Here is a 14387-nt window from a genome sequence, read left to right as displayed (position 1 = left end):
ACTTCCAATGCTTGTAACGCTGTCATGTTTTCTTCAATCATACTTCGAAATAAAATTAATTCTGTATACAAATCTACCGCTTCAATATCTTTTGAGTCACCATAAGACAAAATATTTTGTAAATCTTTACAGTGTTTCATTAAATCTTCATCATTTAATTCTTTTAAATTATTTATATTAAATAAAAAACCGAAGTTCTCTTCATACCACCTAAATTGTATAAATCTTTCTTCCATTGAAATAATAGCCTGGTCTAGAATAACAATAAAATAGTCTTGTTTAAATGTATCTTCACCATTATTTCTATGTAAGTCATTATTGCTCTCATAATCAAACATTTTTTTAGCTTTTTTAGATCTTTTTTGAGTAAATACTGGTTCAATATCGATATCTTTTGCTAATTCATTAGCTGTAATTTTTGCATTTTCAAATCCATGACAATTTGTTCTGTATTTTTTTAAAAAATCTAATAAGCTATTCAACATACTTGTCGATATTTGCAAATTTGTATTTATAGATTGTAATGACTTGCTCACCATATTTACTTGCACTAAAATGTCATACCATATAACTAGGCTTAAAATAAATTCATAGTCACCAATTCCATGACTAACTAAAGAATTGGCTTCACTCTTAGTTTTAGGGTCATTTGTAACTTCTGAAACCTCTTCTAATGCTTTTATAACTCCAGGTATTTGATACCGAATAGCTTTAATGCTTTCTACTCTACATTCCCATCGAGTTTCAGACAAGGGTTTTAGTGTAAGTTCTTGGCAATGTTTTTTTAAAATACTCCAACGTTTTATTGAAGAAGAAAACAAACAATATATTCTTTGTACTGTTCCAAAAAAACTAATTGCCTTTGTGGAACTTTTGGAAATATCTCCTAGTAATAGATTTAAATTGTGTGAAGCACACGGAGTAAAAAATGCTCTAGAGTTAAGTTGTTTGATTCTGGACTGTACACCTTGATATTGTCCCTTCATATTTGATCCGTTGTCATACCCTTGTCCACGGCAGTCCAGAAGGTCAATATTGTATTCTTGTAATTTTGAAACAAGTAAGTTTGTTAAATGTAAACCAGTAGTTGATTCAACGCTTATGAAATCTAAAAAATATTCTTCGATTTTTGGTGCTAAAGTTTCGTTTTCTAATTCTAAATTAACTATTCGAATAATCAATGAAAGTTGTTCTTGGTGACTTACGTCCGGGGTGCAATCCATCATGATTGAGAAATATTTTGCGCTTTTTATGATTTTAACTATATTTTCACGTACTTTACTCGACATTTGTTCTATCAATTCGTTTTGAATTTCTGGTCCAAGGTAATGATCATGAGTTTCTTGATTATTTATTCTTCGAATGTGTTCTGCCATGACATCGTCGAATGATGCCATCATTTCGATAAGTCCGAGGAATTTTCCATTATTTTTTGTACAGACTTTATCAGATGAACCTCTAAATGCGTCATTGTGTTTAGATAAAAATTGCACGGTACATATAATTCTTTTAAGTACATTGCGCCAGTGGTTCTTTTCTTTTTCTATCATCGCTAAATGTTCTTTGTCAATTGTTTGTGATGACAATAATCTTGTTTTAAGTTCCAACCAATCTTTAAGTGATTGACAATGATTAATCGATTGTTCATGTATTTTAAGAGAATAACTTATATTTTTCCAATCGTTGATACCGTTTAAAGATAAACCACTAGTACAATTTTTTTTAAAAAGAGTTTGCAGCAAAAGCAGTATACACAATCCTTTTTATTCGAATATACTAACCATTCTCTATCGACGCGTTCACCGTTAGACATAGTTCGATAGAAATGATAAGAAGTAAACTTTCTTGGTGGGTTTTCACTATTAACAGGAAACTCTTGATGTGGATTTCTTTTTACGCCTAAAGATAAAATTTCTATTCGAATATGATGAGTAATTTCTAAAGGCCAACATCCAGGATCACTTAAGTCATAAACACGTCTATCGTTCAAAATATTATTGTTTCTTGAACATCAAGAGGTGGTGTAAGATTTTTAACATTTTCTAACCCAGTAATATTTTCATTTATATAGTCACTTCTCTAACTTCACAATCCATATTTGTGTTTTTTATTCCATCATTTTTATTAACCAAGTTTCCACTAGTTCCACAAGTTTCTACTCCATCCAATAAATCTTTATTTTTTTTACTGATAAACTTTTCAAAACATCCACGTTGTTTTTGCATGAATGCTTCAACTTTTGCTTTTTTCAACCGCTTTTGATGACCTGAAGGATGTGATCTAAATTTATCACGATCACGACTAGCCATAATTACCAATTATTAATAAATAATTTCTTGTGTTTCTGTAAATTATAATATGTACCTAAGTATCAATTTTTAACCTAATTGGATCACTTAATTATAATTAAATATTAATCTTTAGTTATACGTTATTTAAGTATTAAGTTAAAATATGGATACTATACAGGGCCGAATTTAGACTTCCGGATTCCAAGGCAAATATTTTTTGATACCCCTAGTAGTCAATAAATTAAAAATACCAATTCATTTAAATATATCAATAATATTAAAATAATTGTATTAAGATAAACATAAAACTATAGAAGTGCGTTTTACGGGTTACGCAGAAAAAGGAATAATCGGTACATACTATTATGTAATATATTAAGTGAAAATGTTAAAACGCTAGCCGCATGAGTCAATGCGATTCGCGATTTAGCCAGTGTACCCAGAGTAACTAATTTTATAATAGTTGAGAATTTAAAAAAATAAAAAAAAAAAATACAGGATACTGGTAAAAACGCAATCCATTTAACGTTAATTAAACATGATTTTCTTCAATACAAAAGGTACTCAAATATTTTATTAAAACTAATTATTTAATAACTACACATTGCTTAATTATAGTAATAAACGTCGGTTATACACCTATACAAATAATATAAATTATGTACTTACATAATGAATCCAGATCTATTTGCAGCAACTGACGAAATAGAAATGAGAAATAACTCGTCCAATTTTATTGATTTAATATTATATTATAGAATAAAAAACACATATAAATAAATATATATGTAAAACTATTAGCTTATTGCTATTAATATCCGCGTGCGTACAGCGCGACGTATTGTCGTAACAGCGATAATATTATTCTTATTATCTAGAGTGTGGGCTACAAGACGTCTACAAAGATAATAATCAACTAAAAAAATAATGTTTTGTACTACATTAAATTTAAATTATTCTACAAAACCCAATATAAATTAAAACTCAACAGTATTATATTTTTCATTATACAAAATACAAATGTACATTTTATAATCATTCAATTAAAAAAATAATATCACTTCAAACTAAAAAACTGTATTATTTTGCTGTCAAGTGTAAATTCGCGAGGCCCCTACAAACGCGAGGGCCGCGAGGCCCTAGGCAAATGCCAGCTCTGCCTACCCTTAACGACGGCCCTGATCCTGCATATTACATTACTTCATTCCTGTTGCCCTAAGCTGATATTAGTTGGTTAGATTTAGAATAATGAATATTAATATATTAAATAATTGGATTACGAACATAGTTTAAATAATCGTTTATATATATATATATATATATATATATACATATATTTTAAAGATTAAAAAATATGTATTTAAATAATTGGTTATAGTAAAATATGAAATAGAAACGTATAGTCGAATTTCCTGTTTATCATGACACGTACGTATATTTTTGGGGGCTACACCCAATAGTTTAATATAAAATGGGTTGTGGTTGTATTAAGAATTAGACATACAGCTAGTTCAGTAAAAACACTATGTAGAAATCCGACATATTACATTACTTCATTCCTGTTGCCCTGAGCTGATATTAGTTGGTTAGATTTAGAATAATAATATAATATATTAAATAATTGGATTACGAACATAGTTTAATAATCGTTTATATATATATATATATATATTTTAAAGATTAAAAAATATGTATTAAATAATTGGTTATAGTAAAATATGAAATAGAAACGTATAGTCGAATTTCCTGTTTACCATGACACGTACGTATATTTTTGGGGGACTACTCCCAAATAGTTTAATATAAAATGGGTTGTGGTAGTATTAAGAATTAGACAAAGTTAAGCTTCACTCACGCATAGACCGATGACATTGTTCTATACTTAACAATTCATCGAGCTTGCTTTTTTATATTCAGTGAATAAATAACTTTAAATTCAAACTTCTTACACATACGACAAAGTGGACTTCGTCGTTAAATCGTGCTGAACCATCTTCACCAAGACCGGTTCACTACAACTAGAAGCCAGTATATTTTTTTCAAGCATCTCCACGCTAACAGAAATGTAAGTACTATTACTTTACTACTATTAACTAGCTTTAAATTAAATATTTACTATTATAATTTTCCACTATAAAAAATATTCCATTTAATAATGGTATTTTACATAATTTACACCACAAATAGGTTCATTTGTATCAAAAATATAACATGTATTTGCGTTACATAATAAATAAATTTTAGTTTTTTTTTTTTTTTTTTTTACACCACGTTAAAAAAAAACGAAATGAAATATGTAATTTGTACCAGCCCTAAAATTGAGTATAGTACGAAACATTTTGAATAGTTCAAAAAGATTAGTGTGTAGTACAACATTTAAAAGTATGTCATTTTTATAATAATAATAATATGTTTAATTTTATATCTTCACATTTTTTTTTCCAAACCACATATACACAGATACATCGTAAACAATATTTTGTGTGTTACGTCTTATACACTTAATTTTAGTTATTATTATTTTTTGTTATAATTAGCTTAGTTATAGTAAATGTACGGTATGTACACGGAATATATTCTGTGGTATATATATATATATATATATAAACAAAAAATAGTTACCTACTAGCTTTTTCTTTCAGAGTTTAGTTGATATAAATAATTATAAATTATGTTTTATTTTTTTTAAAAAAAAATAGTATAATATACTTAACAAGAATTTACTTATTTAATATATATATATATAGAGTTTGTTTACTTATTTATAATTAAAGTATGATTGATTTTATATATTTTATGAATTATTCCTAAACAAAATTTACTTATTTAATAATATATATAGAGTTTGTTTACATTTATTTATAATTAAAGTATGATTGATTTTATATATTTTATGAATTATTGCTAACAAAAACTTATATATATATATATATACATTTTATTATAATTATAATTTTAATAATGTGAACAATGTTACAAATTATAATTTTAGTAAGTACAGATTAGATAATGCCCCTTTTTTAAATTTTATTTGGTGTGAATTATAAACTTGAAAAGTGGTACAAATTATTTTTTTTAGATGTGGTGTAAATGAGATATAGTTTTTACATTACCTTTTTTATATTTAAAATAAAAAAATAAACGAATAAATATTTACCTATAATTTCAGAATTATAAAATGGAATCTCCTCAAATCGTTTACCTCCGATCTTTGATTGAAGAATTACATTTGAAAGTTTTAGAAAACCAAAAAAGTGTTGATCAAGATGAAGAAAGAAAAAAAATGATATAAGAGCTTTAATAAAAAATTAATAATTTATATAAAAAAAAATAATAGATCTAGTTGAAATAGATAGGTTAAGAAATGAAAAAGAAACGTTTTAGATGAGTTTAATTTTTCTTATTATATTGGTGAAAAATGTAATAGACGTATACGTTATCGTTCCACAATTTTAAATAATCAACTAGAAGATTTAATAAATAAATAATTTGTTTAATAAATCTATTTTTTTTTAACCTGATTTATATTATTTCTTTAATCTATTTTCCATTTTTTCTTTTTTATACACCTACTTATATAGAAGTATTACTTTGTTCATAATAGCTTTTCCAAAACATAAAAAAAAAAAATGTTTTTTTTTAGAAAATGGATTTACTTAACCATATCTTAATTGAAATTCATCGATTGGATGAAGAAATCGATGATAATGATGAGAAGGAAGTACAAAGTAAACATGAACAAAGAAAAACTATAATTTTAATCAAAGAAAAATTAAAATATTAAGATATGAAAAATACTTAGCTAAAACACTTTTACAAGATATAAAAAAATAAAAATCTTAAAAGAGAATATAATAAATTTGAGAAATGAAATATTACTTGTTAATAAATATTATGATTTGTATGGTTATGTTAGATTTCGAAAACAGACGTTAGCTTATCATCTGCATAGCGATTATTGTACATTATTGGATGATCTAAATTTATTAACAGAATCTTTTTGTTTGAATCTAAAATGATTTTTTTTTTTAAAAACTAAGTACTCATTGTTTATTTAAGAATTTTATTATTATTATTTTTTTTAAAAATGTAAAACAAAAAAAAACATACATTTATATATATATATAAATTTAATGTGTTTTTTATTATTTCAGTCTCATTATGAACAGAAATATAATAACAAAAAAACAGCGTATGAACACGATTGGAAGTGGACTTATTGAAATAGAAAGATTTAGAAAAGGTTCAAAAACTTTCATAATTAAGAACTGTGAAAATTATATAGATTACAATTATTTTTTAACTATATTTACATGGGTTAATTTTAAAGTTAAACAATCGTGTATTAAAACGTCGATCAAATTTAATTTACACGTTGACGCTACTTACACACGTCCTATAACACATGATAAACAAGATGTGGCTTTTAAAACTTCGAATGTTTTAGCATGTAATTCATCCGATTTCGCTAGTTTGTTAAACATAAAGTTTGATAAAATATTAGCTGAAGAATCTGAATTTATTGCTAAAGGTTCAGGATGGACACTTGTTTCAATAGATGGGTTACAGTTGAGAATCAATTTAGTAAATCCATTAAAAGGAGGTGCATATTTAGATTTACCTAAATTTATACGAGAAAAAAGGCTATTATAAACGTTAAAAATAAAGATAAATACTGTTTTAAATATTCTATACTAACCAAATATGATAAGCGTTCTAATAAATCACGATTTAACCAAAAATATTTTGATTTTCTTGAAAAAAAGAGTGGGTTAGATTTTAAATGTATTGATTTCCCAACACCAATAAATCAAATTAAAAAATTTGAACGTTTAAATAATGTTTCAGTTAATGTTTATAGTTTAAATAATAAAGGTACTATTTTCCCTCTATTTATAAATAATAAAGAAGAAAAAATCATTTTGATTTATTTTTGTCAATAATCATAAAACATCACATTATTGTTATATTAAAGATTTTTCAAGATTTATTAGAAGTCAGAAAACTAAAATTGTTCTAAATTAATTATTTGTAAGAGGTGTTTTACAACTTTTGGAAATAAACCATGTAAAAGTAAACTTTGGGGTGAAACAGGATTAACTGAACATAAAAAAATGTGTAGTAAGAATAAATTAGGAAGACCGATAATGTTTGAAGAAGGAAAAGAAAATAAATTCATATTTTTTAAAAGTTATAAAAAAACTTCTAGAATACCATTTGTTATTTATGCTGACTTTGAATGTATTTTAAAACCTAAACAGACAAATGAATTCACTAAAACTAGTAAAACTTATATCACACATTTACATGAAATTATGAGTTATGCATTTTATGTAAAAGTTGACTATAATATTATCACAGAAAAGTTAATGCAACAGTTTAAAATTCCAACAAACATAATAATTTATAGAGGTATTGATGCGGCAAAAATTTTATGGAAAATATGATTGATATTTCAAAAAAAATAAATGATATTTATCAAATTAATGTACCAATGATTACGTTGACTGAAAAGGAGGAAAAAGAATTTCAAATAGCAAAGGTTTGTAAAATATGTTTATTATCTTTGAAGAAAATGAATTATTTAAAGTTAGAGATCACTGTCATATTACTGGTAAATATAGACAATGTATTTGTTTTAAATGTAATTTTGAAATAACCAACCCATCATTTGTTCCATTTTTTTTCATAACTTATCTTACGATAGTCACTTTATAATTCGAGAACTTGGTTTTGATGATAAGAATATACATGTTATTCCAAATTCTGTAGAAAAATATATATCTTTTAGTAAAGAGGTTGCTCCGAGATTTAGTAAAAAATTCGTTGATACATTCCGTTTTATGGCCTCCTCATTAAGCGAGCTTGCAAAAAATTTACTTGAAGATAAATCAAGGTTTAAAGAAACTTTAAAATTATTTTCTAATAAAACATTTGATTTAGTCACACGAAAAGGGGTTTTCCCTTATGAGTATATTGATAGTTGGAGTAAATTAAACGAAACTCGATTACCTTCAAAATCTGCATTTTATAACTCTTTAAAAGATGAAGAAATTAATAATAATGATTATTCTCATGCTAAAAAAATTTGGAAAGTATTTAATATTAAAACTTTGGGTGAGTATAGTGATCTTTATTTGAAAACTGATGTCACCATACTAACGGATGTGTTCGAAAATTTTAGAGATTTATGTTTATCTACTCTTAGTCTAGATCCTGCTCATTATATGACTGCTCCAGGATTTGCTTTCGATTGTATGCTTAAATATACTAAGGTTAAATTAGAAAAATTGACTGATTATAACATGCTTTTATATTTTGAATCCTCAATCAGAGGGGGTATCTGTCAATCAGTTAAAAGATATGCTAAAGCAAACATACCAAACATTAAAGGTTTGAACTATAATCCTAATAAATCAATTTCATGGATTACATATCTTGATTGTGTAAATTTATATGGAAAATCGATGTTAACTGAGCTACCTTTCAAAGATTTCGAATGGGTTGATGACTTGAACATAGATGTTACTAAAATTCCTGATGATTCAAAAGTCGGATATATATTAGAAGTTGATATTGATTATCCTGAATATTTACATGAAAAACATAATGATTTCCCGTTTTTACCTTTAAACGAATGTCCTCCAAATTCAAAAGTTAAAAAATTATTAACTACTTTATCATCAAAAAAAAAATATATATTACACTATAAAAATTTAAAACAAGCAATTGCTAATGGTCTTAAATTAGTAAAAATTCATCGAGCAATCAAATTTTCACAGAGTAAATGGATGGCCTCATATATCGAACTATGTACGAGAATGAGGAGAGAAGCTAAAAATAGATTGAAAAAGATTTTTGGAAATTATTAATTAATAGCGTTTTTGGTAAATGTATGGAGAATGTTCGAACTAGAGTTTCTTTAAAACTGGTTACATCAGATAAACAAGCAAATAAATTGATGATGAAAAATACTTTAAAGATAGAACTATATACTCTGAAAATCTTATGGCTATTCACCAACATAAGGAAACTATCAAATTCGATAAAGCAATTTATGTAGGGTCTGCAATTTTAGATGTCTCGAAAACATTTATGTATGATTTTCATTATAATGTAATGAAAAATAAATATAATAATAAAATACGATTATTGTACTCGGATACAGATTCTTTGATATATAATATTCGAACATTTAATTTTTTTGATGATATTAGATATGATTTATTTCCGTATTTTGATACATCAAATTATCTAAAAGATCATTATTGTTTTAGCGAAAATCATAAAAATCAACCTGGTTATTTTAAAGATGAAATGGGAGGAAAAATTTTAAAAGAATTTGTTTCATTAAGACCGAAACTATATGCTTACAAGACTGAACACAACGATGAGGTTAAAAAAGCTAAAGGTGTAAAAAAATATGTAATCAACATATGTATTTTAAAAATTATATAGAAGTATTAAATGCGTACATAAACCATATCTCTCTTGATAATAAACAAACTTGTAGAAACATGAATTTTATTCAATCGAATAAACATGTTGTTCATTCTAAAACAATGAATAAGCTTGTACTAAGGGGTAACGATGATAAACGTTTTATAACAAACGATGGGATTAATTCACTAGCATACGAACATTATAAATTAAAAAAATAATTATTCTAATATTCACTATGTTTAAGAAAATCGATATTAAGTATTTCTAAAAAATTTAAATTATTATCATCAGTAGGTGTTTTTTCCACGCTATCTAGTGATAATAATTATTTCTAATAAATTATTATCATCAGTAGGTGTTTTTTCCACGCTATCTAGTGATAATAATTATTTCTAAATTTAAATTATTATCATCAGTAGGTGTTTTTTCCACGCTATCTAGTGATAATATTATTTCTAAATTTAAATTATTATCATCAGTAGGTGTCGTTCAAAGTGAAAGGAAAACTTATATGAATAACTAAAATAATTTAATTTAATACTGTTTTTTTTATTTTTTATAAAAAGGTAAAATATATATAAAAAAAAAATTATTTAATAATATCTTTCGATAATATCCATGAATTATGACTGGAATCAAAACCCATCCATTTAACAAGCATTTTATCTTAACTTTTTTTATAATACGTTCAATTAGAAATGTGTTCGGAAAATCAGTCAATTTAATTTCTTGCTCATAAAAACCACCTAGAATTATATTGTTTGATCCATCCTTTAGCTGATAAGTTATTGGTTCTGTATGTAAAACTTTTGAAACTGTGAAAATTTCTGTTGTCCAATTTGGTGTATATCCTTTACTAAATATATGCTTATATTTTGATATTCTTACTTTATCATTAATTTTAAATTTTGGTTTATATAATGTTTTATTTGTTTGTATATTTGATTTGATTTTACTTGTATTTATTCTAGCTTCATATGGTGTACATTTAATTGATCTATGTTTTGTATGATTATAATTATAAATAATTTTTGATATTTTGTTATACCAATTCCATGTACCTGTTGCAGTAAAATGTTTGTATATATTATTTTTTAGAGTTTGTATAACACGTTCTCCAATTGAACACTTGATAACGCTATACGTACTATAATGTCTAATTTTATTTTTTTTCATTAACTGTTGAAATTGATTATTATAAAATTCTGTACCATTATCGTTTGTAATAATTTTGGATTAGCTTGTTTTAATATATTAAACATACCTTTTGTACATTCTTTTCCTGTTTTATTTTTCAATGATTCTACCCATACATATTTCGTGTATGTATCTATAACAACTAAAATATACTTAAAACCAAGATTTTGTTTAGAATGAGATTGCATACCCATTAAATCAGCTTGCCAAAGGTCATCTTTAAATCGTGTTATTACTACTACGTCTTGGAAATACTTTTCTTGCAGGTCGATGTAGCTCATTAGCTAAACCCTCTAATGTAGACATTAAACTATAATATTCCTCTCACGTACGTAATTCTTCTATAATAGATATGATTTCATTATTTACACCAGTATTACCAGCATTTTGGGACGATGTTAAAAGATTTAATCTAACAACTAATTCATTGGATCATCATAATACACTAATTGTGTATGAGGTATTACATCTTTATATAAACCAGATCCTTTCTTAACTGACGGTGATAAACTAAAGTTAAATAGCTGATCAGTTGGAGGTTCTTCAAATTTAGAATTAATCACTGAAGAAGAAAAATCAAATGGTTCATTTGATATGGCTGTATCATTAATAATGTTTCTTCGTTTTGCGCCTGAGCTAGATAAAAAGTTATCAAATTCTTTTAATTTTAATTGAGAAGGAGTTTTAACTTTTGTGTTATTTATTTTCAATACTTCCTCATTTAATTGTTTTCATCAATTTTCATTCGATCATATAGAGGTTTTACAACGTTCATCCATTTGAAATATCTTGAGGTTTTAGGTTTCCCGTCTGCCTTTAAATAAACTTTACTTGTTTTTAGAATATTATAATATGATTCCATATCTTCTATCGTCATATTTTTTGGTACTTTCTCACATAATAAAGACCAAAGTCCTTTAGTCCAAGGGTAGTAATTATCCAGCAAGCGTAAGTTACCATGATCAAAAGTGACAGGAATATCTGATATTTTAAGTTGATCATTAACCGAATCATAATGCATGCCATAAGATTTATCATATCGCTGTAATTTAGGATTAGAAATTAAAAAATTATCGAACGATGAATTTGATTCGTTTTCGCTATCTCCATCACTAGTGATCAAGGTATTTTTTTTTTTTAGTAGTGTCAGAAATAAATGAAGTGTTTTTTTCTGGAATTGAAGTCAATGGTTTGAGTAAAGGTATAAATGTTTCGCGAAAATAGTTATCAGAATCTATAACACCACGCTTCATGTTCATTATTTTACGTTTGATATTTTTTTTTGATAATATCAAATTTTTTAACAAAACTTTATCTTTATTCATTGAAAATAATGAACTTAATATATCTGTTTCCTTCAACTAAAGATAATACTATGTAGATTTTGTCTATATTACAACTATATTTATATACTTATTTTTTTTATAAAAGTATGAAAACCACATCTATATCTACCTTCATTCGTTTCACGTGTTTTATCAATAACCATAAATCCGTAATCACTATGATTCCAGCAGAAATGAGAAATTTTCCGAATTCTGAGAAATCCATATCTGCTGATGAATGATCATTGAATATATGTTTTAAATTGTATCATCCTGTTTTAGAATTATTAATAAATTTGAATTATCTCTTACCAGTTGCTTCGGAATTTTAGAATATGTTTGTGCTAAATAGAATACAGAGCTAGCACCTGAATGTCTACACATTCCGAAATATTCTCTTATTATCGACTGCGGACCACATAAAACATCATCGAAAATTATTACAGAATTCTTTTAGTTAAATTCGGTTTTATAACTTTATCAGCGTCTGAAAATATAAAAATGTTAGCACCTTTTATATCATCTATTATTTTTTTTAATAAAACATATTTTTCTTGATTAGAAGTTTTTGAGTATAAATAAATATTTTCAAATCGTTTCCGTTTCATGAGTGATTAGATTATACATTATATTTGTTTTACCTGAACAACTAGGACCGACTATAATAGCACGTATAGTATCAGGTAATAACGGTCCATGTCTGACGTTTTTTTTATTATTTGAGTATCAACGTTAAAATATTTTTTTATCTTTCTGCTCAATCAAATCCATTTTTTTTCTTATAAATACTCTGGATTTTTTAAATTTATAACCAGTGAAAGATAGTGTGCTCGACCTATAAATAGAAATCATAAGACTGGTGAAGGTTTTATAAACTTCTTTATAAATACTGAAATAAAGTGATGAAGGCTAAACAGAAAATAAGGTATGAGTTACAAAGGTAAACATAAAAGTGTTAAAAAATAAAAAAAGGAAAGTTAAGAAAAAACCCTAATGGTAAAAGATTGATTTTAACACCAGGTCAGACAGGAGGTGCGATTCCTCTAATTCCTATTTCGCAGGGTTATCAGCTCTCGGTAGTTTAATGTCTGGGAGTGCTAGTGTTTATATGCAATTCAAAATTCGAAAAAAAGAAAGGTAGCGGATTGAATTTAATCAATAATGGATCAAGGAAAAAAAACTGATAAAACGTTACCTGACAGACCACTCACATCTAGAGACATTATAAAATACATTGCAAAGTTTAATATCAATCATTTCCGAGGAGTCTTTTCACGAGATGACTTACCTAAAAACCACGAACAATTGAATGTGGTATATTAAACTTAGACTATATCTTCAGGTGATGGAAGTCATTGGGTAGCGTTTTACTAAATTAAAGATAAGGTTGTATATTTTGTGATAGCTTCGGTGATTTACCTCCACCATTGAATTACAAAACTATTTCAAAGGAAACACGATTATATATAACTATTCAAATTATCAAGATTTTAATTCATTTAATTGTGGACATTTATGTCTTGAATTTTCACAATGTATGAATCAATTACATTAAGTTTACTGGTAATACAACTACATTATCTGTACATTATTTTCCAGCAATTGATGTGTACGATGACTCGGAAATTGCTTTGTTAAATTTACAAACATATAATAACATTTCCAACATAAATGAAACTAATAACCAGTTTGAAATACATTTAGAAAACCCCGATCGTTTACTAAATAATAATAAATTTCCAACCTGTTTTATCACACTGAAAAAGGGGTGTTACGGTATTAAGGATATTAAAAATCAAATTTAACGCAAATAGATGACTTTTATAATGTTAACGAATACATTGGAATAAAACTAACAGAGAAAATAACTTTTGATATCGGGATTGATCAAGTAGATTTTAAGACAACCATATTCAGTAATGCAACAATACGTTTTAACGTAGCAAACAGTATAGGACCTTTATTGGGATTTGAAAAAAAAAATTATGAACCACACTTGCAACACATTGATGGTCATCGTTCAAAGAAAGTGGTAAATTTAAACAGTGTTAATTCAATAAAAGTAATGTGCAATATAGCTCAAGGTTCATTCAACAACCACATGCCAAGTCATTCAATTTATGAGTTTTCT

The 14387-nt window shown here is 26.0% G+C and overlaps 1 protein-coding gene across 1 annotated transcript; it reads right to left on the bottom strand.

Annotated features, from left to right (window-relative positions):
- Positions 1 to 43: 43 nt before the first annotated feature.
- Positions 44 to 2309, bottom strand: LOC126555051 (zinc finger MYM-type protein 1-like; the record flags this gene model as incomplete). The annotated part of the gene is given in 3 exon segments (XM_050210019.1): positions 44 to 1730; positions 1733 to 1899; positions 2090 to 2309. Coding segments are annotated over 3 exon segments (2074 nt in total), but the record flags the coding sequence as incomplete, so codon positions are not given.
- Positions 2310 to 14387: the final 12078 nt, after the last annotated feature.

Source organism: Aphis gossypii, unplaced genomic scaffold (genome assembly GCF_020184175.1).
Source record: "Aphis gossypii isolate Hap1 unplaced genomic scaffold, ASM2018417v2 Contig00692, whole genome shotgun sequence".
In the NCBI taxonomy this organism is placed as follows: Eukaryota; Metazoa; Arthropoda; class Insecta; order Hemiptera; family Aphididae; genus Aphis; species Aphis gossypii.
This window is presented reverse-complemented; position numbering and strand designations above follow the sequence as displayed.